The sequence below is a fragment of the Macaca thibetana genome, chromosome 13 (genome assembly GCF_024542745.1).
Source record: "Macaca thibetana thibetana isolate TM-01 chromosome 13, ASM2454274v1, whole genome shotgun sequence".
Classification (NCBI taxonomy): Eukaryota; Metazoa; Chordata; class Mammalia; order Primates; family Cercopithecidae; genus Macaca; species Macaca thibetana.
Window position 1 is genome coordinate 103,921,360 of NC_065590.1, and position 26,561 is coordinate 103,947,920.

General features: G+C 54.4%; 2 protein-coding genes across 12 annotated transcripts in view; one reads left to right on the forward strand and one right to left on the reverse strand.

Annotated features, from left to right (window-relative positions):
- EIPR1 (EARP complex and GARP complex interacting protein 1) overlaps positions 1-5,178 on the forward strand; it is a 579,020-nt gene extending 573,842 nt beyond the window's left edge. For all 6 annotated transcript variants that reach the window (XM_050754050.1, XM_050754049.1, XM_050754051.1 and 3 more), the window contains 3 exons: positions 255-422; positions 1,843-2,010; positions 4,644-5,178. In XM_050754050.1, coding sequence (XP_050610007.1) covers positions 255-422; positions 1,843-2,010; positions 4,644-4,818 — 511 coding nt within the window. In that variant the 3' untranslated portion in view covers positions 4,819-5,178. The remainder of the gene's footprint in view (positions 1-254; positions 423-1,842; positions 2,011-4,643) is intronic.
- Positions 1-26,561, reverse strand: part of RPS7 (ribosomal protein S7) — an 838,959-nt gene that overhangs the window by 389,107 nt on the left and 423,291 nt on the right. Inside the window, exon 1 of one of the 6 annotated variants that reach the window (XM_050754086.1) lies at positions 20,692-20,697. The exons of 4 other annotated variants lie outside the window; for them this stretch is intronic. The gene's annotated coding sequence lies outside the window, so the exon portion shown is untranslated. Of the gene's footprint in view, positions 1-20,662; positions 20,669-20,691; positions 20,698-26,561 lie in introns of those variants that run through there. One more of the 6 variants, XM_050754085.1, reaches the window with a different exon arrangement.

Here is a 26,561-nt window from a genome sequence, read left to right on the forward strand (position 1 = left end):
AATCCCTTCCATGGCTCGCCCAGAGGGTCACAGATAAGCTCCTGGAGAGCTGAGCGTGGCGCGACCGCACAGGGTTGCTGGGATGGAGGCGCTGGTGCCAGCCTCCTCCTGCAGGGCAGGAACGCCGAGGAGACGAGAGCACCCTGGGCCGGGGGATTTGACAGGGTCCCGGGAAACCAGTCGTGCCTGCAGCACTCAGTGGCTTTGCATAATCCGCTTGCTATTTTTCTATACTGTTCTTCCTTCTCCCTCAGCCAGATCTATTGCATAGAGAATGCCCACGGACAGCTGGTGCGGGATCTTGACTTCAATCCCAACAAGCAGTACTACTTGGCCAGCTGCGGAGACGACTGTAAGGTGAAGTTCTGGGACACCCGAAACGTCACCGAACCCGTGAAGACCCTGGAGGAGCACTCCCACTGGTAGGGCCGCTCCTGGCTGCTTCAGGAAAGAGGGGATCATGCAGTTGATTTTGCTAATTACTTTGCCATTGGGAAAGACACAAACCAGCTTCGTTTGTGCTGCTGTGCATCATTCAATCAACCCAGTTTTATTTTTCCTAAAGAAACACTAATTCCAAATCTGAATGTTTGTGATTTATAAACATAGGAAAAGAAGAAAAACATTAAATTCTGTTTTCTCTTGAAACAGTGCTGGTTCAAGTATGCAAAAATAAATGCGCACAGGTGTTCACACAGCATTGTTTGTAAGGCCGGAAACCTGGAAACCACCCAAATGTCCATCACTAGGGGACTGGTTAAGTAAATTGGGTGACATCCATGCAGCGGAGATGAGGCAGCTGTCAGGAGAATGTGGAGTGTCTCTGTGTGGCTTTGGGAAGATGTCCGAGGTCACTCATTCTCCCTAACATATTATTTGAATGTTTTTAAATGTGCCTGGTACTTTTTGCTAAGTAAAAAGATCAAGTTGTACAGTGGCATGTACAGCATGAATCCATTTTTATGCAAATAAAACGTGTGTGCACACTCAGGGGTGTACACAAGTGTGAGTGACAGAGGTATGCAGAGGAAATGTCTGAAAGAGTAAGAGCCAAAAGCTCCTCAGGAATCCTCCCCCAGTCAAAGAGGGGCATTCCTTGCATCTCTGAATTGTTTGAATTACTTATCTGAAGCTATATTGTTTTTGCAATCAGAAAGTAAAAAGCCTGGATTACTAGTGCACAGTTTTGATAAATTCAGTGACTTGCTGGAATTTCCTGTGGTCTGAGTGGCTGGGCCTCCCTGTGCCCCTGGCCATGCTGGGTGCACCTCCTAGTGTCAAGCGCCCAGCACTGTCTGCCACCCGGGCCCTGGAGCTTGTTTTGGCCTCAGCATGACTGGGAGGCAGAAGCTCCCAGGCTCTAGGACCCGTGCCAGGAAGAAAGCTGATCCCAGTAGCCAAAACCAAGGAAAACCCTTGTGCCCCAGGAGGCCGCCATGCCCTGGTCTCAGGACCCACAGTCACTGCCAACTGGGAACATGCCGTGAGGCTTGTTTGATATTATAGGATATCGCTAATCCACATGTTGCTTCTGGGGCAGTTTTTTTTTGTTTTTATTTTCGAGTTTTAGAAAGCTTGTCTGAAATATTGAGTGATCAGCCTTCTCCTCCTGCAGTTTTCAGCCAACATTTAGTCTTCCCTGTCTGTCTGTTGGGACTCGAGAAACCTACAGCAAACCCACCCTCAGCGGAAAACTGCCTTCTGTCAGGCCCTGGGATTGGGGCTGATTGCCTGGCAGTGTCTAACGTGAGCCCCAGCCTCGTGGGGCCCTCGGGCGGTGTGGCGCGTTGTTGGTGTTGCTGCAGTGACGGGTCATTTCAGTAGCTGCTTTGCCCTCTGCAGGGTGTGGAACGTCCGTTACAACCACTCTCACGACCAGCTGGTCCTCACTGGCAGCAGTGACAGCAGAGTCATCCTTTCCAACATGGTGTCCATCTCGTCGGAGCCCTTCGGCCACTTGGTAGACGACGATGACATCAGTGACCAGGAGGACCACCGTTCCGAGGAGAAGTAAGGGCATGCACTGCAAAGCGGCTCACACCGTACCAGAGCCTCCTTTCCCCACAGCCATCTCCCGAGCCAGGCTGCGTAGATAGAAAGTTTACAGGTGTGCGTCTGGGGGACACTGTCCTTCCCCCCTGCAGCTGTGGGGACCCACAGTTCCAGGGGTGCCGTCATTAGCAGCCCAGATGGGAGGCACTGCAGGTGGGTTGGGGTTAGGTGCGGTTTTAAAATAGATCTCTCTGTGTTTGTGTTTGTATTCTTATCGAATGCAATAAGAATAATAATATTTTAAATCTGTAAGATTTAAAAGACTGTCACTGGTCTTCAAACTTGAGCATGAACAATAATGAGAACGAATATATCCCAATCCTCACAGCACTCCCTGTAAGAGACGCATCCCAATCGGCGTCTTCACTGGCGTGGATTTGAGCGTGTTGGGGTCAGGTTGTTGGCCATCAGCTCATGGGCCTTCCACTGACTGGTCGCAGGGCTGAGACTCCAGGCCAACCTTCCCAGTTCAAACGCAGGTCCTACTTCGCTTCTAGATACTCTACAAAATGTGGTCAACCGTGATGTGTGTTTTCTAGTCATACCCTCATTGTTCTGGATTTTCCCAAAGCTTTTTCCGGTGCACTTTGATTTCCGATCCTAGGTGAGATGGGAGATTGCTAAGGGCACCCTCTTCATGTCCACATCTGGTCAGCGGTGCAGTGCCAGGGCCCCTGTGTCCTTCAGTGGCCCACCTTCACAAGTGGCAGCTGCTTCCTGGGGGGTGACTGGGCGCGACTGAGATGCAACCGCAGAGATTCATGCCCCAGATTGCAGAGGAAGGAGGTCTGGAATAAAACCCTGTGAAGTTGGACAGTTAGAGCCCTGAAGTATGGTGGGGTCTGTCACTCTGTTTTAGGATCCTTTGCACTGTTTTTTGTCTGAATTCTTGCCCTACCCACCTGAACTTGGTCTCAGATTCCTCTGTGGGAAGATCTCTGTCTTCGGACTCTTTTCTGCAGTGGCGATGGCGATGGGCCCATCTGTTTGTCTCTTGACTCTACGGCCTCACTCCGCCACCCAAGCTGGTGTGCAGTGGCACGATCATGGCTCACTGCAGCCTTGAACTCCTGGGCTCAGGTGATCCTCTTACCTCAGCCTCCCAATTAGCTGGGACAGCAGGTGCACGGCACCATGTCTGGCTAATTTTTTATAGACACAGAGTTTTGCCATGTTGCCCAAGCTGGTCTCAAACTCCTGAGCTCAAGCAATCTGCCCACTTCAACCTCCCAAAGTGCTAGGATTACAGGTGTGAGCCAGACTCTGTTGTTTTTCTGTTCGATCCTTAGAAACTCAGTCCGCCGTAGAGTAGTACTTAAGCACACACATGATGGAGTGTGCCCAGTGGTCTCCTGGTGCCTTTGGGCCTGGCTTCCTTTACCATCCTCTCTGCCAGTGGCCCGGGGAGTCTGCACTTGCTCACCATGTCTGTCCCTGTTAGGGAAGGAGCCCGATGGGCCTGTTGGTCAGAAGACTGCTGGAGTTGTCCTCCGGGCGGCAGTGTCATGGGAGCAAGGCAGGAAGGAAGGAGGTGATCAGGGCTACACAGACGTCTTAGGACACCCCTCAGTCCTGATGTCCTGCTGCAGTCCGGAAACCATTATTCCCCCTGAGGCTTTGCACCTGGCATTTGTCACACCACAGCAGTTGACCACTGGCAGGTCCACTTTGTGGGAAGCCAACTTCCCAGAGACCGTGCGAGCTCTGGAGCGTCCGTCCGTCTCGCTGGGGGGGGCGAAGCATTTTCCTACAAAGAAATGCAAAAGCATTTCGAGTGCGGTACACAAATTAAGTGGGAATTTTTTTGTGAAATGGGAAGGAAAGTGCCAGAGAAGCCTGTGTCCGCCGGAAAGTGGCCACCGTGAGCCAGGCAGGGCCCCTCCCCACGCGCACGCCGTATGCTGAGGAAGTGGTGGCTCTTGTGTGAGGATCCCCTGGCCAGGGCTCCCAGTGAGGGTAACTCAGTCAAGGGAGGCGAGGTGGGAAAACATCCTGGGTGAGGCCAGGCAGGTCATGCCCCTGCTGTTCCCACTGGGCTAGGGTCGTCTTCCTCTTGGTGTTATGGGGGGAGATCCTCAGTCCAGCCCCACTCCCATCCTAGCACGGCCCCTCGGGCCCCAGCCTCTGAGTCCTGCACAGCCAGGAGCTGGACCAGCTGCTTCCCAGGGTCCTTTCTGCTCAAGCGACAGGGGTTTTTACATCCTGTGTTATCCAGACACGGTGACCGCTTCCCCCAATCTTTCCCCTGAGCAAAGGAAGCCCTTGGAAGACCTCCGACAGAATATCACCCCAGGCACCCGTGGGCCAAGGACAGAAGCAACCAAGATACCACGTGCCAATGTCGCCGATTTCCATAAACCTTTTGAGAAACGCCTGCTCCTCACGGCGACAGTGAGGGTTTCTGGCTTCTGCAGGGACCACCCCACTGTCCTTAGCGTGGGCTCCTCTAATTCTTCCCATCCCACAGCGGAGAAAGCTGAGGCCCCGGGACCTCTTGTGTCTCCTGATGGCAGCGCTCGCGTCCTCCCTGCGCCTCTCCTGGCCGCCCCACTGGAGCTGCCGAGCTCACGTCCTTCTCTGTTGCGTTGCAGGAGCAAGGAGCCCCTGCAGGACAACGTCATCGCCACCTACGAGGAGCACGAGGACAGCGTCTACGCTGTGGACTGGTCCTCGGCCGACCCGTGGCTGTTTGCCTCCCTGAGCTATGACGGGAGGCTCGTGATCAACAGGGTGCCCAGGGCCCTGAAGTACCACATCCTGCTGTGACTCCCGGGCCTGAGTTATCCAGGTTCCACTGGGTGGTTATGCTCTTGGCAGGTTCCCAAACAGTCACAGCTCTTTGGCGGTGACTCATTTTCCAGGTGCTCCCTCTCTGGGAAAGCCGCTGTCCCCTTCCTCTAGCAGCAGCGTTTATGAATGGGGTGAATGGAGCTGTTGTCGACGGCACAGCTGACGCCTGAACCCAGCCGCTGTCGGCAGAGACGGAGCCCCACATTGTTATGTGAATAACAACATTTTCTGTTTTAAGGGTGTTAGGAGTTTCACTTTTTAAAAAAAATGTTCCTGCAATAGTAACTCTTCTTTCTCTTCAGAGTAAACAATGAAATAAAATAAATCCACGCTGCACAGATGCTCGGCTCATTCTTGCAGGAGCTCTGCCCTGTGACTGCATCTCCTGGGTCTTTGTCCATTTTCTCTTTCCTGACCCAGGAAAAATGCAGGTGGACAGACGTGTGCTCTCCACGCCGCCCTAGCATGGAACTCCTGGGGGCCATGGAACTCCCGCTGGCTGCGGCAGTGGTGGGCGCCCGGCTCGCGCCCTGCGCTGAACTGGTGTGATGCATTTTCACTGCTGTAGACACAGGCTCTGCCCGTCCTGGGCCTCTCCTGGTCTCTGCAGGCTGTCCTGTGCTCTGTCCTGCCCACCTTGGCTGGTGGCCTTGGAGGTGCCGTCCTCCCTCACCGGGGAGCTTGGGGTTGGGCTCCCACGTCTCAGTTGTCGGGGACCCCACGCTCACAGGCCCCTACACTCATCAGTGCCTCTCCTTAGGAATCCTCAAACACTGACCTCGCCGCCTTGGTTCGTGGTTCCCTTGGCTGTGCGGGGTCTGTTCTGTGCATCTGGTGTTCCCACTGGAGAAGCCACCCGGGCCCTGGACTCTGGGCTCCGACTCCCTTAAGCCTCCAGCTGGCCAAGTGTCCCTGCAGGGCCACTTCTGTGCTCTGCTGCCCCAGTCACCTCATCCGTAATGATGGGGAAGGACGGGCTGAGCTCCCCGGCCCGTCAGCTCCGGGCGTTGACAATTCTAGGACAAGCCTCGCCCAACCTGCAATAAGGACACGTTCCTGCTGCAGTGACCCCGCCGGCACGTGTGCTGTGCTGCTGAGGACGCTGCCCCCCGCCGGCACGTGTGCTGTGCTGCTGAGGACACTGTGCACCCAGAGGGCCACGTCCTGGATTTTGTTTTCATAGATGGGAGTTCACAGCCAAGTGGAGGCCATAGGGGAAGGGTGAAAAGGTGGGGTCCTGGGGGAGAGGACAACTGCTGAGGGGGGGTCCACAGATGGGGGCCGTAGGGAGGGGTGTGTAGGTGGGTGGGGCCGTGGGGAGGGGCGCTGCTGGTGGGGAGTCAGTAGAGGTACACAACTGGGTGGAGCTGTTGGAAGGGGCACACAGGTGGGTGGGGAGTGGGGAGGGGCACGCAGGTGGGGGGGCCGTGGGGAGGGGCACGCAGGTGGGTGGTGAGTGGGGATGGGTGTGCTGGTGAGGGGGGCGGTGGGGAGGGGCGCGCTGGTGGGGGCCTCCGTTGGGAGGGGCACACTGGTGGGGGTGTCAGGAGGGGCGCACTGGTTGTGGGGGCGGTGGGGAGTAGGTGTGGGCAGAGACAGGTGTGTTGCAGACCCTCCAACATTTCTGCTTCCAGGTAAAACCTGCATGTGTGGGGAATGCATGGCATCTAATGTCAGTCCTCCCTTCAGTTGCTGTCACTTGAAAGAAATTGTGTGTGTTTGTTTAACAAACATAAATTGAGTGCCTACTGTGTACCCACACTTCTAGATCCTGCAGTTGCTGCCGCCACAGCTGTGATTAGGGCAAGTCTCAGCTCCCCTGGAGTGAGTGCTCCTGTGGGCCATCAGGTGACATGGGGACAGATGCCACAGAGAAGTGCAGAGGAGGGGCCAGGGAGCGCTGTGGGATCCAGGCTCTCTGAGAAGGTGATGCGTGAGCCAAGGCCCAGGGTTGGGGTGGGGTGGTGCCTGGGTGAGTGGATCAGGTAGGGAGGCAGCAGGCTGGCGTGGGAATGAGGCAGGAGGCCCAGCCTCCTGGGGAGGGGAACTGGAGATCCTGCCTGTTTGAGATGGAAGCCACTGAACAGATGAGGACTGAAGTTTGGAGTCAGAGGAGGATGGTTTACTGCCTCTGATTGGCACACAGCCGCTGGTGTGTGTGCGTTGTGTGTGTGCAATGGTGAGGCTACTGTGCACCCGGGTGGCCGGCTTCTCATGGGTTAAACACACGCGCACCACACCAGTCAGCACTCACGTCTTTACCCTGGATCCTTTTCTAGAAAGTTAAACACACACTCACCACACCAGTCAGCACTTACGTCTTTACCCTGGATCCTTTTCTAGAAAGTTAAACACACGCTCACCACACCAGTCAGCACTCACATCTTTACCCTGGATCCTTTTCTAGAAAGTTAAACACATGCTCACCACACCAGTCAGCACTCACATCTTTACCCTGGATCCTTTTCTAGAAAAGATCTGAAAAGTAAACATTTTAGACTTTGAGGGCCACAGTCCCTGTCCCTTTCCTCTCTGTGATTGTCCTGCCAGACACACACCATAAGGTTACAAAGGCAGGCAGTGGATGGATGTGGCCTGGGGACTATTTGCCAACACCAGCCCCAGAAAATAAAACTTATGTTTGTGTAAATATCTATACACAGGTATTTCTACCCAGGCGTAATCACCAAGTGCTGGAAGCGACACAAGCGTCCTTCAATGGTGAGCGGATGGCAGGGCCCCCAGGAGACCACAGGAAAGTCACGTAGAGAAGGCATTAGGTGAGCCCTGGGGCGAGGAATCTTCAGAGAAGGTGAAGATTCCCCTGAATCCTCCTTCAGAGGAGTCTGGGGGTGGGAGGGCACAGGACATGGGGTATCCAGGAGCCAAGCAAAGTGGGGATTTCCTGGAGGACTGAGGCACCCTCAATGCTGCAGGTGGGGTGTCAGATGTGGGGGAGAACGAGCTGGAGACGGACACGGGCATGGAGGTGTGGATGGCCCTGGGGAGGCCCCTGGCAGCTGGTGGACAGCAGGAGAAGCGTGGACGGCAGGAGCAGCACGGGATGAGAGAGGTAGGAAGATGGGAGCAGGAGGGGTTGTGTAAAGGAAACAGAACAGGAGGAGTAACCCCCAGGGCCTGTGACCACAAGGAGATTTCTTTTTTCTTTTTTTTTCTTTTTTTTCTTTTTTTATGGAGACGGAGTCTTGCTCTGTTGCCCAGGCTGCAGTGCAATGGCACAATCTTGGCTCACTGCAACCTCTGCCTCATAGGTTCAAGCCATTCTCCTGCCTCAGCCTCCCGAGTAGCTGGGATTACAAGCATGCACCATCACACCCGGCTTATTTTTGTGTTTTTAGTAGAGATGAGGTTTCACCTTGTTGGCCAGGCTGGTCTCAAACTCCTGACCTCAGGTGATCTGCCCGCCTCAGCCTCCCAAAAGTGCTGGGATTGTAGGCATGAGCCACCGCGCCCAGCTGAGGATCTCTCTCTTTAAAAAGGAGAAATATCTGTATTTCTGAATGCAGATAGACTAGTCCAATGGAGAAGCACAGAAAGGGGAGAAGGGATATCCTGGAACAGGAAGGTGAGGGTGCGATCTGGCGAGCACCTCCAGATGCACAGGGTGAGACGTTCTGTTAGAGAAAGCGAGTGTGTCCCCAGGACAGCACCCAGCGCCATTGTCAGCGTGGCCACGGTGGGGGTCAGGGGGTCATCTGGACCCAGCGCCATCGTCAGCACGGCCACAGTGGGGGTCAGGGCGTCATCTGGGCCCAGCGCCATTGTCAGCGTGGCCACGGTGGGGGTCAGGGGGTCATCTGGACCCAGCGCCATCGTCAGCACGGCCACAGTGGGGGTCATCAACAGTACTTCTATTTGTAAAACGCACACACTTTCAAACACAGGACATGGTTTTATCTTAAGGACCCCTTGTAAACAGAGCAAGCATCCCCCTTCTGAGGATTTTGAAACAGCCTGGCGGCACCTTGCCCAGCTCTGTCCGCAGTCCGGGGCGCAGGCCATGTCCCCTTCATGCAAGTCTCTCAGGCTCTGTCTCGAGCAATTCCTACCCAGAGGCAGCCCAGTGACCAGTTAGAGCAGTTCCTACCCAGAGGCAGCCCAGTGACCAGTTAGAACAGTCTGGATGCAGCCACGCAGAGGCTTTGGGATTCATTGCAAGCATCCTCGTTGCCCATGCCATTTTCAGAGCTAGGCCTGCCTCCCTGTGGGTGGGGTGGTGGAGGGACCGCACTGGACAGCCTCCTGTGTAGATGGGGTTCTTCCCTCCTTTACCCGGAAGCCGTGTTGCCAGTGATGGGATTACATGTGGACCTTCTTTAGCAGGACCTGGGGGGCGGGAATATGGGGAAACAAATCAGCCTCGACCCATCCTTCTGGCCCCTCTGCAGTGTCAGGTGCTGTGCGGCATCGCCTGCGGCTGTGGACGGCAGGGTCCGTGCCAGAAAAGATGAATGTCACCCATGGTGTACCCTGGCCGGGGCCTGACTTACCTCGGCACGTGTCCAGCTGTACAAAGCAGGGTCATTAGTAACCCACTTTCCCCGCAGGCAGCTCTGCGGCACGGGCCTGGCAGGGCTAAATTTAGGAGCAATGGGCGATTTTGGATTTAACATTTTTCATGAGCCTCTTCTGGCGTGTGCGGCCCAGCAAGTTAGCACTGCTCTTAAATGGCTGGGCCGTGGCTCTCCATTCCTGCTCTCTGCCTGGCCAGGTGATAGGAGGGTTGGTGTTAATTGAGAATTATCTTCTGACAGCAGCAGGGGAAGCGCTGCCAACCCACAGCAAGCATCATGCAGCGTCCTCAGGGTGTCCTGGAGCTGGAGCCGGAAGACCCCTCCCCACACCCAGGGCACACGCTGCAGACTGCAGGGCCTCGCTGTGTGGGCTGCGGCTGCCCCATTATCTGTGTGGCTCATTCAGAAGAGCTGTGGCTGCTCTTCTAGGATGTGAAAAGCTGCGGTGTTGGGGGCAGGGTATGAGAGCACTGGATGGGCTCTTTGGGGTGTCACCAGTGACATTAGGACAGCCCTTGTTAGTGGGAACTCCAGCAGAGCCAGCTTTAGTTCAACAACAGGACCCCAGACAAAGTTCTGGGGGGACGGAGTTGGGAGAAGCAGGCCTTCAGCAGGGCGGGCGAGCCTGCTGCTGTTCTCCCTGAGACACCGTGCTAGGCCCTGCAAAGGCTTCTCCTGTAGCCAGAGAGGCAGAGACTGAAGACACCAGAAATGGGGGACAGGGGATCAGAGGAGGGAAGGAAGGGGTGGGGGACAGAAGGCAGAGACCAGATCAAAGATTTGTGGGCCCCTGAGGACCTCAGGGCTAGAGAAAGTAGGTGCCAGGCAGGGGACGGTCAGGCTGGGGTGGATAGGTGGGTGGGTGGAAGGTTGGATGGACAGATGGGTGGGGTGAGTGGATAGTGGGTGGGTGGGTACAGATGGGTGGATGGGTTGATGGATGAATGGATGTGTGGATGAATTGGTGGATGAGTGGGTAGATGGGTGGATGAGTGGGTGGATGGCGGGTGGGTGGGTGGGGGTAGGTGATGAATAGTGGATGGGTGAGTGGATGGGTGGATAGACAGTTATGTGGATGGTGGATGGGTGGGTGAATGAATAGTGGGTAAGTGGGTTGGTGGGTGGATGGATAGGTAGGTGAGTGGGTGGATGGATGCATGGGTGGGTGCATGGATACCTAGGTGGGTGGATGGTGAGTGGATGAGGGTGAGGGGTGGGTGGGTAGGTAGATGGGTGTGTAGATGGATGGTTGGTTGGATGGGGGTAGGTGGGTGGGTGGTGGTTGGATGGGGGTGGATAGGTGAGTGGGTGGCTGGATGAGTGGATGGATGATGGGGTGGCTGAGTAGGTGGATGGGTGGTGGGTAGGTGGATGGGTGGGTGGATGGATAGGTATATAGGTGAGTAGGTGGTTGGATGGGGTAAGTGGGTGGGTGGTTGGAAGGGCTGGATGGGTGGATGGAAGAGTGGATGGGACAGTGGGTCATATCTTAAAACACTAGTAGGCATCATTGGCTGTGCTAGTCTTACCCCTAAATGCTGAATAAGGAGATGCTGAGTTTGGAACAGTTCTAGAGTTGGGTCTTCACTTTCAGTAAATAACCCAAAGCTCTTAGTCTATGTCAAGATAAAGTGTTGATGGGTAGAGGAGAGGAAAACTGAAATTCTGCCTTGTATATTTGTATGAAATATGTGAAAATGAAAGTTCTTAATTCCTTTGAGACATTGAAAGCCATAAGCTGGGTCATTTAAAAACAAGATCCTCTAAATAGAGATGGATTAAAATGGAACTTCCCAAGGTATTCTGTGCTGCGAGTGAATTCAATGTGATGATTTTGCAAATAGAGAGCAGCACATAGAAGGCCATTTCCTAAGAATCAAGAAAGATGGCTCCGTAACTGACCGCACCCCTCTGTTGATGGATTTTGTCCTTTTGACTTCTCCTGATACCCTCTTTTCTAATCTAACAGAACCTTAAGAACATGTCCCATGCACCAGTAGAGTGGCCAAGCTTCCAGAGCAATGCAGGGACTCGGAGCCCATCACAGATGCCCCAGCAGTTACGCCGTCGTGCGCTTTATGGTCTCAGGAAGTGACGATGAGGATTGTGATTGATTAGTGTTTACTGAGCCTTGCTGATTGGATTTCTGCATGGCTTATTGAAGAGGCACTAAAAATCACGTAGGGAACAGCCTGCGAGTTTCTGGTTTGAAATGCTGCCTTATGTGTAATAGCACTTAATGAGGGTTTATTAAGTCAATCAATCAACTAATCATCAATCACGGTCCTCTGACCCAGCCTGCCTTTTCATCGACATCCCCGCATCTCTGTCGTAGCTGACATTCTGATCAAACAGATGGGCGGCCCTTTCCAACGAGCGACAGATCACCTTTGTCTGTATTGGCTCTTCTTTGAAAATCCTTTGGAAGTCCTCCTCCACCTGGTGAAATTCTGCTGATTCTTGAAAGCCAGCTCCAGTGTCATAGCCTTGGGGCCTTTCCCTGTGTCTCCTCCTTCCCTGACTGTGTCCTGGAATCCAGTCCTTGAGCTGTCTGATGGAGGAAGAAGCCCCATTTCCTGGTTTACACAGGCTGCCATGTTAGTGCTGGAATAGTGGTGAGCGTCCCTGTGTCGGTGCTGCAGTAGTGATGAGCGTTCCCAACATGAGAATACTGGAATGGGAGTGTTCTATGTTGGGAACGCTGGAATAGTGAGCGTCCCCGCGTCAGTGCTGGAATAGTGAGTGTCCCCGTGTCGGTGCCTCATGTTGGTGCTGGAATAGTGAGCGTCCCCATGTCGGTGCTGGAATAGTGAGCTCAGTGTCCCCTATGTCAGGAAGGGCGGGAGCCCAATCCCTCAGTGTAAGTCAGACTCTGGAGGTTGCTCTGAGAAGTGTGGAGGTGGAAAGGGAGAGCAGGAAGGGGCAGAGCAGGCATGGCCCCAGGACCCAGTTAGGTGGCCCCCGGGACATCAGGCATCAGCCCCAGAGCTTCACTCTTGGTGTAAGTTGGTCGTCTTCACCTATTTCTGTAAATTCATTAAGAGGAAAGCATAACGATGTCTTTCTGAACGATGGACACTTTGCAGATTACAAAGGGTTTTTAAGAATGTTTTGCTTTTGACAGCAGCGTCAAATACAATTCCTGCAAATACAGGAAGCACAGGTTCGGCAGGTGGCGCCCTCCTGAGGCCTCGCGGCTCACTGTGGGTTCGGGTTCACCTCTTCCCTCTCCCGTTCCTGAGTCAGGTTCTGGTTCTTCCACTGCATAGACATCCTTGGAGTGGCCACTGGCTGCCAGGGCCCCTGTTCCACCTTCAGCAGGGAGCGTGTTCCAGCTCCAGCTGTTGTTGACAGGGGCCGTGAGATCATGGCCCAGCGTCTGCCCACCCAGCCAGCTGCGTCGGGCAGTGGCGGAGTGTGCAGTGAGCAGCTCTCACCCTCTCTCTGTGGGCACAGCACCCACCCACTCAGTCCCTCCATGCCAGATGGGAGGTCTGGGGAGCCCCTCCAGCAAACACGCACCCTGCCTCTAGGCCTGGGACAGGGAGGAAATGCATTGCCAATAACCTCTAAGCTCACAGAGGCCAGCCCGGGACAGAACCATGCAGCCAGCATGAGGCATCCGCCAGCACGGGTGGGCAGTGAAGAGAGGATGGCTCCCCTGAATCCTGGAGGGGTGGGGGCACCAGCCAGGCATGGAGCTGGGTGGGCACGGGAGGGCACGGGTGTCTGAGCAGTGCGACTGCAGCAGCAAGACTGTGGTCTGGATTTTATAGGCTGTGCGCTGGGCCTGCACGTGGAGGAAGAGCCAGCCCTGCTGGTTCTGAGGCCGCCTCTGCCCCCGGCGAGGGAAAAGGGGGCTCTCAGGGCGGCCTACCAGTGGCCCCGGGGCCACCCTTAGCTTCCCAGGAATGGGCGGCCACAGAACCCTGAGCTGCTCCCAGAGGTCTCTCCTGGGGGAAACCCTGCCCTCTCCCGCTCCCACCTGGCAGCAAGAGAGGGTGGGGAATGAGGGCTGTGGTGTGCGGCGGGACTGGTCAGGGCGCAGCCCTCGAGGGTGCTTCTGGTAGGGTCCACCTGCCTCCTGGGGGTCTTTGAGATGCACGTCTGCAGGCTTCTCCTCAGCACTCCTTATCTAGCATGTCAGCCCCACAAAGGGAGGCCTGGGGGCCTCTGTCCGTTGCTGGGTCCTCAGGGTCTGGCATAGCGCCCCGCACAGAGTCGGAGTGTGGTCACACTTGCTGATGAACCAGCCTGGCCAACCCCCTGGAGCCGCATGGTTCAGGGCCCACAGCTGGGGCCCTCCAGCGGCGCCATCACATGACAGACCTCAGACTGCTGTGTGCCCTCCCACCCTCCTGATGTGGCACCCACAGACCAGCAGGGTCTTCAGGCAGCCCGTGCCCGAGGGGACTCACCCGGCCCCACAGGCCTTTCCACTGGGCACCTTCTTTTTCTGCCTTTTTTTTTTTTTTTTTGGAATAAGTAGCAGGGTCTTTATCATCATCACCAGTAACAGACTCTAAACCCAGAGGAAAGCATTCAAGAGGTTTTCCTGCTCAGCTGCTGGTTTATTTTAAACTGTCGGAGTTGATAGCCCAATCCACTTTTTGATGTAACTATGATGGTTTTAGGAGATTTAGACATGATTTTTTTTTTATAGCATGAAAAAGAAAAATAGAACTGAATATATGATAATGATGAATCCTTCAACTTTTGTGTCTGAAATGGCTTCTAGGCATGAGTTATTGCATAATAATTCATGCCCTGTTGTGTCTTACTGCTTAATAAGCCTATGGAAAATGGTGATGTCGGAACTGCCTTTCTGTTGTCATTTTGGTGCCGTTGAAATTGTGCTTGTGTGGCAGTTGAGGGGAGAGCTGAGGGCCCTCACTGATGAAGCCATCAAGGGTACCCCCAGGAGAAGCCGTTCACGGGCCACATACCAGAGGCCGGGAAAATATGAAAAGATCTGTCAGCATCAACTTCTCCTCCAACAAACCACAGGATTTCCTACTAATACGGCCACCAGCTTCTCTCTCTTCAGGTATCTCAGCCACAGAGACGCCGACTCAGTCCTGGACACATGTCTGAAGTTGACATTGTGTCTTAGGTGGAAACGGCCATTTGCATTTGCGTAGGTGTGGATTTGCTTGCACCCGAGGCCTCCGTCACAGGGCATGGCTCCTGACATCCAGCTCGAAAAGGGCAGAGAATCCTTAGGGCCGCTGGTCCCACGTGGCGGACCCTGGTGCCTGCCTTTATCGTAGCTTCGGGCCACAACTCACCTTCTCACTAGACCGTGAGCTCGTAGGGCTCAGACCCCTTCTGCTCTCGCCTCAGAACCCACCAGCAAAGGCCTGCGGCCGAGCCAGTCAGTGTGAGCCAGAGGGGGGTCAAAGCAGGTGTGAAAGGAGCGTCTGCGTTAGTAGCGCATTCTGCGCAGTTTCACTAGTTGGGAATCTTTATTCTGAGGAGTTAATCCAAGACGTGTTTTCTAAGTAGCTCAGGACAAGGACTGTGGCCCAGGTGTTTCTCTCACCACAGAGACGACTCTGACACGCACTCGGGCATTGCGTGAATGCTTCGCGAACACGTGCACCCGGCCACTGACCCGTCGCACAGCGAGCCCTGATCTGTGCTGCAGGAAAATGGCACTTGGGGAGGGAAGAAGTCCCGTGGCCAGGAGCAGCCTGGGCCATGTGTGTTACACACAGCAATAGACGGATGCTCCTGCCCTGCTCTCTGTCCACCACTTTCCAGCCAGGAGACACGGATCAAGTCCCTTCTCCCCTCTGGGCCTTCGTGTACAACGCAGGGAAGCTGACCTGTGACGGCCAGACTCTTTCAGGTCTGGGCGGTTCCTGTGCCCCAGGACCAGGTGTTCAGGCCCATCAGGCCCCGTCCTCTTCCCAGGGCAGAGCCAGTTCTGTCTGTGGGCTCCCTGGGAAGAATGCTGGGAGTCAGGGTTAGTGAGGACAGGGCAGGAGCTGCACCCCGAGGGCCACTGGAGGCCACAGAGTCCTGTCCACACGGTGACTGTGACCCAGGGCCCATCCACAGGTTTCCTTTGTTCTGGTGAGCAGGCCACAGAAACTGGCTCCAGCAGCCAGCAGAGCTGCAGAGTGATCAGGCGACTGCTATCGAGGGCGATTCCGCTGCCGCTGCTGCCCTGAGGGACCCTCTCAAGGCCTGGGGACCCCTCAGCCCTCACGGGAGGCTGGCTCACGGGCACGGCCAAAAGCAACTTTGTTTTGTCTTCAGCCGGCGGCTTGTGCTCATGTATTTATACACAGGAGAAAGTGCAGTTGGCCGTGGGAGAAGTTCATTTTGTTTAATTTTTAATCAGAGACCACTGCGGAGTGGCCCTCGACAAATTCGAGTGCAGAGGAGAGCTCGTCGCATGGGGCTCCTAAGCTCACGGACAGAGCCCCAGGCCGCTGCCTGACCCTCCAGCTGGAGTCAGGCCAGACTCCAGCGACACTTCCGGAATGCTCCACACAGCCGGTGTCCTGCTTCCCCACCCTGGGAGCACCTCACGTGAGTGTCTTTGGTGATTCTGCATCTTTAATCTTCCCCATTTTTTGTTTGTCTGTTTTTGAGACAGAGTCTCCCTCTGTCACCCAAGCTGGAGTGCAGTGGTGCAATCTGGGCTCACTGCAACCTCCACCTCCCAGGTTCAAGCGATTCTCATGCCTCAGCCTCGCGAGTAGCTGGGATTACCTGCATGCACCACCACGCCCAGCTAATTTTCGTATTTTTAGTAGAGATGGCTGGTCTCAAACTCCTGACCTCAAGTGATTCACCAGCCTCGGCCTCCTAGAGTGCTAGGATTACAGGCATGAGCCACTGTGCCTGGCACCCGCTTTAATTTTGTTTGACTTTGTTTGTGGCATCATTTAGCGGAATGGGGTCACGTGAGTTTCGCAGGCAGCGGTCCTGAGTTGGAATCATGGTTGGGCCACTTCACTACTTGGGGCAATGACCCTTCTTCTGGGCAGCAGTGTCCTCATCTGTAAAGAAATGGCATTAATGCCCTCCTCCTGAAGGTGCAGGATCTATGGCGAGATGCACATAAGGTGCCTGGCGTATGACCGATGTTCAGGCACTGGTCCCTTCCCTCCATTTCCAGAAGCCCTTGTGTGTTCGTGCCTCCCCAGCTCACCGGAGCGTCACACCTCAGGTCTTCCCTGGGCCGTGTTCTGCTCTGAACCCTTCTAAGCATGACAGAAAGTGGACTCAGCCTGCCGGGCAGGCAGGTGAATTGCACAAAAGTGTCTGCCTCAGTGTCCTTGTCAAAGGCATGTGGCAGATGCCCTTGGAATGAGGAGGAGCCCTGCCACGGCCATCAGCGGTCCGGACATCACGCTGAGCAGCACCCTGCAGCCTCCCTGGAAAGCTGTGTTCTGTGGCCTCTGCAGCTTGTCTCGGCCTCGCCAGGCAGGGTGACAGAGTGACCTCCTGGCCGGGCGTGATTGTGGTGCTGGTCAGCTGCCTGTGACAGCAGGCAATCTAGCCGTCCTCTGTGGATCTGCACGGTGCCCTCCAGACACCCACGAGGAGAGTGTGGTGATGTGGGGCAGGAGGGAGCCCAGACACTGCAGAGGGAACAGACCAGCCTGGACTGCCCTGCGGATAGAGCCCCGGTGGGTGGGTGGGGCTCCCTGCTTCCCCACTTGCCTCCAGCATGCAGCTGCAGAGCAGGGACCGTGCAGATCAGTGCGCTGCGATGAACAGCCGGGCAGTGTGCGGACAGCACTGCAGACCCAAGCTGGCCACATGACGCGGGGGCGCCCGAGTGCCCAAGAACTGACAGCTCTTGGAGTCTGCAGCCACACGGCAGGGCCTGGTTCATTCCCGACTTCCTGGTGCACGCCCCGCGCACCTTCCCTGTGCGGAGCCCACCTGTGCTGCCCACTGCCCCCACAAAATTCCTCCTGGGAATGACCCTCTGTAACCAGGACTCGTGGGCCATTGTGGTTATGACTATGTGCTCGGCCCTATCACATCCCACCAGAGATCAGAGGCCCCGGGAAGCACCTGCAGTCCTGGGGTTGCAGAGCAAATGAGCTCGGAGCCAGGATTGAAGGCCGGGGCTGAAAGGCAGGGCTCGGCTGCCTCTTGTGTGTTGACGTTTAGCACGATGTTTGCAGGACTGTGTGTGTCATTGTGCCTGGATTCATTCTGGATTTGGATTTCTACTTCATTTTTAATATGTTTAATTTAAAGCAACTATCTGATTTCTGGGCTGATATTCAGAGGTCAGAAACCAAAAATGGTGAGAGGGCAATGCGATTCGTGCTTATTTTTGAATTATCTGCATGAAGCATGGGGCCTGGGCCATAGCCTTCACTTAGATGTTACTAATAAGTGAATAAAAAAATCAAATTCCATAAATGGTCTGTATCTTATGCAAAGTAATTTAAAAATGTTAAGAGGAGACTATGAAACAATAAAATGGCAACCATTAGACTTACTCTTAAAGCTTGACCTCTCCAGGTGTTTAGAGCAGAGTGGTGTATGATCTGTCCGATGGAGTCGTGGTAAAGTAGTATTTGAGGCCATTCATTCAGCAAACATGTACTGGGCTTCGGATGCTCTGCGAGGTACTCAGGATAGAAAGCAAGTAAAACACACTGTCCTGCTTGGAAGGGCCCACAGCTTAGTCCATTCACGTGAAACAACGGAGGTGGGACATCAGGAAAGGCCCATCCGCATCGCGGGTGCAGAATCCGAGCTCAGGGACCCAAATTCCCCCTTGAGAGGCAGCTGGACGTGGGGCGGGGGTTGTGCTCCTCTTTCCAGCTGTCTTGGGCCCCACCTGAGGCAGAGGCAATGGCCCGGCAGCGTCAGGAATGTTCAGAGGGCTGGTGCTTGTGGCCCCCGTCTCCTGCACAATCAGGATCAGAGCCCTAAGTGCCACGCACAAGCCTGAGAAGAGCGAAGGGTCTCCAGACCTTCGTGCCTCTACAGTCAGTCCAGACCCTCGCAAGGGGGAGCTGCAGAGACCCTCTTGGGGCATCTGTAGCGAATAGAACACTTTGTCTTCACAACAGCCAAGCGAAGTTCTTCGTCCTGCTGAGGGAACAGATCCCGTGTGACCTTCATGCCGTCATGGATTGGAAACTGCTAATGTGTGTTCCTTTTGAAATATGCAAGATGTTGCGCGTGATTAAACTGAGGGAAGATTAAGGTGAGTTACTCCTTTGTTTAAACTTTGGCTTCTTGGGTAGTCTTATTAAGGGAAGGGATTTAAAGTGCTTAAAAATTCAATAGGACAAAGGGCATGTTGTGGTTCAAGACTGATGTATTGCCATACAGGATGCGATCTGTTCCAAGGGCCGTAAAGCAGTCAAGTGAGCTCGCTGTGGTTGGAGCCGGCCAATTATAACACCTCCTGAAGTCACAGGGACGCAATCTGCAGGCTCCTGGGATGGCTTGGCTGGCAGCTTGGACAGCTGGGCTCCTCCAGGCGCTTCCGAGCCCCCTTCCGTCCTGTCAAGGTCATCCTAGCCATTCCCCTGTGGCTGTCTCCCCAGCCAGTGGCTAACGTCACCTGCAGACCAGCCTTTAAAGATAGGATGCCCCTCACTTCCCTTCAACATCCACTTGACTTTTTGCAAAATCCTTATTTTAGACATTCCTCCTTATCCTTAAGACATGTCCTTTGGTGGGGTCCTCTCTAGGGGCGAATCCATTCAGGGCTCACAGCAAGAGGGGAGCACACGAAGGAGAAGGACTGGATTAGGGGACAGGAGCATTGGGAGGGTGTCAAATTCTCCATCTCTGCGTTTTGTGGCTTCTCTGAGTGTTTCCTCGTGGGTACTGGGAGGATGATGTTTGCTGTGGGAACCAACCAGTGTCAACATGAGAACCAAGTGCTGCTTGTTGAGTGAGGCCTGAAGACCTGGAATCTGGAGTCAGACAGGCCTGGGCTTGTATTTCACATCTGCCACTCATTGTGGGGCCAGGGTGGCAGTGACTTACTTTCCTTGTGCTTTGGTACCTGCATTTGTTAAGTGGGGATAATAGCATCTAATTCATTTCAATGAGGATGTTCTCAGGCTTAATGCTATAATTTATGGAACTAGTGCTTGGCCCAGTGCAGAACCTCAAGGAATGGCGGCCACTTTTACAGTTATTACCACAACGATAGTGTTATTATCACTCTTACTCCTACTTCCATTACCATGACTACAATGCACGGTGCAGAGGCCCTTCAGAAAGCACAGAGCCCCTTGCAGGTGCGAGGACTGATTCCGGGTAATGTCCAGGCTCACCTGATGAGGGCTGTAATTACCCCGAACTTGCTACTGGTCTTTCCTGCCAGTAACCCTTGCAGAACAGCCACCGGGAGCCTTTTATATTGTGTGTCATAAAAACAACTCTGATTGGGTTCTTATGAAGTAGGGTGTGTAATGGCCCCACCTGTCACAGAAGCAGAATGCATTTCCAGATTGAAAACGACTAGGACTCCGTTGCTCCTGTGAGGGCGAGCTGTGACTTGCACTTTGTAGCTGCACACACTGGCGCATCCTTGTGCACGTAATGACTGCCTCAGGCCAGTGTGTGTATGTGCAGATGGCACTGCCCTTCCCTTCAAGCTGTGCTAGTGAAATACCTCTCACATCCACCCGGTGAGACCCAAGCCTCTTCCTGTCTCAGCCTTCTTCACTCTCATCTCAGCCTTTTTCTTCCTAGTCGAGGTGTTGATGAGTTAGTGCAGTCACTCATTCACACCAACAAGCATGTATGGAGGGCCTGCGGTATAGCAGCACCGGTGACACCAGCTAGGAAACCAGCGTGTAGGCTGCCCACTCTGTGGGGCACACACGTCGGGGCCCGAGAGAGCAGGAGGAGCTTGTGTGCTTTCTGTTTGGCTGAGGAAACCAAATACAGGGACAAAGGGACAAGTCACCCAGGCACCACGCTGTGCTCGCACATGTGCAGACGTCCCGCAAGGGTGGACCTTGTGTGGGGCCTGGCCTGTGCCCAGCACTGGGTTAGAATGTGGCATCGTGCCTGTCTTAGTGAGCTCACACCTAGATGAGGGACGCTCTGGTGAACACACAATTTAATCTTCAATAGAATCCAGACAGGTAAATGTCAGGTTTTAGAAGGGGAGAAAGACCACGTTTGGCAAAGAGGCACATGATGGCTTTGAAGATCTGGGAAAGGTGGAGCTTGAGGTGAGTCAGGCCCGTGCTGGGATGAGAAATAGGGGTTCAGCCGAGGGGACTCATGAGATGCAGCCAGAGGAATGGTGCCAGGGTGCACACACCAGGGACCCCCTGCCAGGGTGCACACACACAGGGACCCCCTGCCACGGAACATACACAGGAGAACCCCCTGCCACGGTACACTCACACAGGAATGGGATGTGAGTCAGACAGTGATGAGTGATGGTCCCCCACGCCAGGCAGACAAGCTGCGGTGGAGCTAAGTGGCAAAAAGGATGGAGAGAGGTCCCCGTGTGTGTGCTCCGTGGCAGGGGGTTCCTGTGTGTGTGCACTTCAGGGCAGGGGGTCCCTGTGTGTGTTCACCGTGGCAGGGGGTCCCCGTGTGTGTTCACTGTGGCAGGGGGTCCCCGTGTGTGTGCATTGCAGGGCAGGGGATCCTCGTGTGTGTGCACCCTGGCAGGGGTCCCTGGTGTGTGCACCCTGGCAGGGGGTCCCCGTGTGTGTTCACCGTGGCAGGGGGTCCCCGTGTGTGTTCACCCTGGCAGAGGGTCCCCGTGTGTGCACTGCAGGGCAGGGGGTCCCCATGTGTGTGCACCCTGGCAGGGGTCCCTGGTGTGTGCACCCTGGCAGGGGGTCCCCGTGTATGTTTACCGTGGCAGGGGGTCCCCGTGTGTGTCCACCGTGGCAGGGGGTCCCCGTGTGTGTGCACCCTGGCAGGGGATCCCCGTGTGTGTGCACCCTGGCAGGGGATCCCCGTGTGTGTGCACCCTCGCAGGGGGTCCCCGTGTGTGTGCACTGCAGGGCAGGGGTCCCCGTGTGTGTGCACTGCAGGGCAGGGGTCCCCGTGTGTGTGCACTGCAGGGCAGGGGTCCCTGTGTGTGTGCACTGCAGGGCAGGGGGTCCCCGTGTGTGTGCACCCTGGCAGGGGGTCCCTGGTGTGTGCACCCTGGCAGGGGTCCCTGGTGTGTGCACCCTGGCAGGGGGTCCCCGTGTATGTTTACCGTGGCAGGGGGTCCCTGTGTGCATTCACGGTGGCAGGGGGTCCCCGTGTGTGTGCACCCTGGCAGGGGATCCCCGTGTGTGTGCACCCTGGCAGGGGGTCCCCGTGTGTGTGCACTGCAGGGCAGGGGTCCCCGTGTGTGTGCACTGCAGGGCAGGGGTCCCCGTGTGTGTGCACTGCAGGGCAGGGGTCCCCGTGTGTGTGCACTGCAGGGCAGGGGTCCCCGTGTGTGCGCACTGTGGCAGGGGTCCCCGTGTGTGCGCACTGTAGCAGGGGTCCCCGCGTACCTGCATGCACACGGTGCACTTCATGCACACAAATATGAGTTTACCTGGAAAGGACAGACTGGCTTGGAAGCTGTTGTAATAATTTCAGGTAAAGCGGTTTAGGCTGGATGGACTGGCTGTAGAACCGGAGAGAGAGGCAGCTTTTGTCCTGGGGAAGGAGTGGGAGATGACCCGAAGGGTGGGTTTGTGAAAAGGAGAAATAGGTGTCAGGGAAGAACCCTAAAAGCCCCTGGACCTGATCTCCCAAGAAGACACGCCTCAGCTACTCTTGTGATCATTAAAATGTGACAGAGTTAAATCTTCACTAGTCAGAATTTCATCCTAGCACCCCCTCCCATCTGCAGAACCCTGATACCTGGTGTTGGGAGTGGTGGCCAAGACTCCAGAGAAGCAAGTCAATTAGGTGCAGTTCTACCAGGGGAATTTAGCCAGGGAAAAGGCAACCCTGCCTGAACCAGAGCATCCACCAGGGCCTCAGGATGCCCCCTGGAGAGCCCCACCAGCCGCCAGTCTTCTGCAGCTAACAGGCTGTGGTCAGGCAGGCAGGGGTCAGTTGGATGTTGGGGTAACCTAGCGTGCACCTGCCTTCCAGCCTAGAGGACTTGGGAGCTCCTGCAGGCAGGCGAGGTGACCCTCTACAACCCAATCAGCCAAGCCCTTCCCCAGACATCACTGACCCCAAAGGGCTGACTACACTTCCCTTTAAAATAACAATCACAAACCAATACCTCCCATAATAGAAGCTATTTTCATATATAAATCAATATATTTCCCTTTCTCTTTCTGTAAGGAAGACAGAGGATTGTAATTTATTTCTCTTTCCTTCTGTGTATAAACTAATTTTTTCTTGTTATAAAAGAAAGAGAATTCTAATTTGCTGCTTTGGAACAAGCCCAGGAATGGAGCCTAAGTATGTGGAGGGAACTCTGGAGATTACAGAGTGAAGTTCAGCCGACCTGGTGCCACAAATTAAGCTGCAGTCCACTTAAGCTGCCAACAACAATAAATTAAGCTATTGTGCTTGGAGGACGTTGGGATTGGCACCGCATAGGATCAAGGCTGTATCAAGTGGAGGCACTTACTCCCTCGCTCCTGCCGCCAGCCCTAGCTGAGGGGGCTTGGCGTCTACTTCTCCTTGAAATGCGTGATGTCTGAACTTCCATTTCAGCGTGCGTATCATCAGCACGGTGCCCCAGGGTGCTGAGAGTTCACGTTGTTCTTGGTCATTTAACAGGGTAAGGGTGATAAAGTCAGGAGATTCGCCTTTGACGAAATAACATGAACATTCTCTAAAGTGAGACCTGTGAGTAGTAGAGGTGGGCTGAACCACAAGACGCACTGATGAGGCCCATACTCTTTTCCTTTTCATCTGAGGCCATTCTGTCTGGCTCTTCATACCCCCAGAGGCCAGTCATGGTTTTGTTTACAAAATGACATAAGGTAGCCTCTGGAAACCTTGTTGTGGGATGACTCAGAGGTGATGAGCCTCAAATGAGTTGGAGGTTCTAATAAGGGGGTTACATATTCCACGCTCCCACCACTGCCTTCAAATCTATGGAAATCTTACAGAAAAGAGTGTAGTCAGCCACTTGGGGTCGGTGATATCTGGGGAAGGGCTTGGCTGATTGGGTTGTAGAGGGTCACCTCACCTGCTTGCAGGAGCTCCCGAGTCCTCTAAGCTGGAAGGCAGGTGCACGCTAGGTTACCCCAACATCCAATTGCACCTAATTTACTTGCTTCTCTGGTCTTGCTGGTCTTTCCTCCAAGTAAATCATTAGTTATTCTGAGCTTGTAGAGAGGGCTAAGGTCACTCCTTTTCTCTTTTTCTTTGTCTCTTCCCCTTCTCTTTCTTGTATTCCTGTCCCACATACAGGCATTTGAGGTGGCTCATAAATCAGTCATAGCAGACAATGCTGCTGTCGGGAATAAGGGCAGAAAAGAGAATCCACAAATGGGCGTGAGGAGTTCAGGGTTCCCAGCACGAGTGTCTTCTGGTGCTAAGTCATAGTCTGCAGATGCTGTGCACTGAGACACTTTCCCTCACACCTGTCACCATGCCCTCCCCTCCCCTGGGGTGACTCTAACACAGCTCTCCTTGCTCTCTGGAATGTTCTAATGTTCCATAAATTAGTCGACGCCCATCCAACCTGAGGCAGGATGATGCAACTTGTGGCTTCACAGAAGCTTGGATTTGCTCACCAGGGTCCTGTCTGGGCCTCTAGCCATTGATTTAGCAGGTTCCGTAAACAGCTTGTGCTGTCCGGGCTGACCCCTGCCTGCCTGACCACAGCCTGTTAGCTGCAGAAAACTGGCTGGTGGGGCTCTCCAGGGGGCATTCTGAGGCCCTGGCGGATGCTCTGGTTCAGGCAGGGTTGCCTTTCCCTGGCTAAATTCCCCTAGTAGAACTGGCAGGCCTCTCCTGAGGTGCCATGGCGGAGGGCTGAGAGCCCACCTGCTGCAGCTCAGCCCTGCATATCCACCTGGAAAGGCACACGTCCCTGCGAGGGACCCCGTCTGGGTCCCAGGATGGCTGGGAGGTGCATTAAAGCTTTCTCTTCTTTTACTCTTATCTGGTGAGTCTGTGTTTTTTTGTATAAGGACCCACTTCACTTGTTTAGAGGAATAATGATACATACTTTTTACCTTTCAGACAAGAAATTTAGTCTTTAATTAGATTAAAACATAGGGAAACATAAAAACACAAAAGCAAAACAGATTCATTTGCAAAAATGAACGTATTCTTGGAACTAAAATGCAGTTCTCGGAATGAAGTTCTGTAATGACTTAGAGCAACACAGTAGACCATATATTCAACCCCGGTTTTTCTAAAAGAGATGAACATGCTGTTTAAATGACTGTTGTTGTTGTTGGGGTTTTTCGATGGAATTTCGCTCTTGTTGCCCAGGCTGGAGTGCAATGGCGAGATCTTGGCTCCCTGCAACCTCCGACTCCAGGGTTCAAACTATCCTCCTGCCTCAGCCTCCTGAGTAGCTGGGATTACAGGTGCCCGCCACCACGCCTGGCTAATTTTGTATTTTTAGTAGAGACGGAGTTTCACCATGTTGGTCAGGCTGTTCTCTATCTCCTGACCTCAGGTGATCCACCCACTTCGGCCTCCCAAAGTGCTGGGATTACAGGCGTGAGCCACTGCGCCTGGCCTAAATGGCTGGTTCTTATAATGATCCTTCACAGAGGGCTGAGGCTGGCGCGCTAAGTCACAACACGGTGGTGGGATTACCGAAGGGGTGAGTACGGAAATCAGATCCAGGGACAGGCACTTGGTCCAGTTCCATCTTTGACAGCACAGATAGAAAACACCGGTGATGTTAGCTACACGTACAGTGGATAATATATTTTAAAGACTTGTTGTTCCGTTGTTAGGTTGCAGCCACCACAAAAACTTTTAAAAAATCAGACTGTGGAGGTCCTGTGCTGCCCGTCCCTGGCCACAAACCCAAGTCGGGGTGGAGAAAGAATGCGTCCATTTGAGCAGGTGCAGAGACCCTGTCAAAGAAGACATGCAACCCCGCACCCTGCAACCCCGCGCCGGCGGCTCCGTGTTCCGGCCTGGCTCAGCCCCGCGCCGGCGGCTCCGTGTTCCAGCCTGGCTCAGCCCCGCGCCGGCAGCTCCGTGTTCCAGCCTGGCTCAGCCCCGCGCCGGCGGCTCCGTGTTCTGGCCTGGCTCAGCCCCGCTCCGGCAGCTCCGTGTTCCAGGCTGGAGTCAGGCTCACCCACACATCTAGTCGGCCACTCCCCAAACCACCAAACTCATTTCCTCATAGTCCTTCTGGCCATGCTGATAACCTGGGCTTTCTGCCTCAGGGCCTTTCTCCGACTGCTCCATCCCTTCATAGACCCTCCCTGTTCCCTGTCTTGCCTCGTCTTGAACTTTGGGCCAACACTGAGCTGTGCTGCAGCCACTTGAGCACACGGGTTTCCACTCCTAGACTTTTTTAGCCACCTTACTGCTGCCTCCATGCAGACATCTTCACATTTATTTATTTTTTTAAGATATCCAGGTTTTTGTTTGTTTTGAGATAGAGTCTCGCTCTGTTGCTTAGGCTAAAGTGCGGTGACTCGATCTTGGCTCACTACAACCTGTGCCTCCCAGGTTCCAGCAATTCTCCTGCCTCAAGCCGCCTGGTAGCTGGGATTACAAGTGTGTGCCACCACGTTCGGCTGATTTTTGTATTTTTAATAGAGATGGTTTTGGTCATGTTGGCCAGGCAGGTTTTGAACTCTAGGCCTCAAGTGATCTGCCTGCCTCCCAAAGTGCTTGGGTTATAGACATGAACCGCTGTGCCCAGGCAAAGATACCGAGTTTTAAAATGTGCATCCACTCTTTTTAGTATCCAATCTATGAGTTTTTGACAAATGCATGCTGGAGCAGCCACCACCGCAATTGAGACACAGAATCCACCCTGGCTGGCTCCCCTGAGCCGTTCCATGCGGCTGAGTCTCCCCTCCCTCCCCCTTAGCCACCGACAGCCTGTGAGCTGGTCTTCATCTCTCCATTTGCCTTTTCCAGAAGGTCATGTAAATGGAACCATACGTGTAAAAATACGATCAAACATGTAAATGGGGTCAAAAGTAAACATGTTTTACTAAACACGGTGCATCTGAGATCCCTCCACGCTGATGCAGGCGTCCGCGGTTCCTTCTTTGTTGCTGATGAGTGCTCCTTTGCACGGATGCACCACAGGTGACCTGTTCTCCG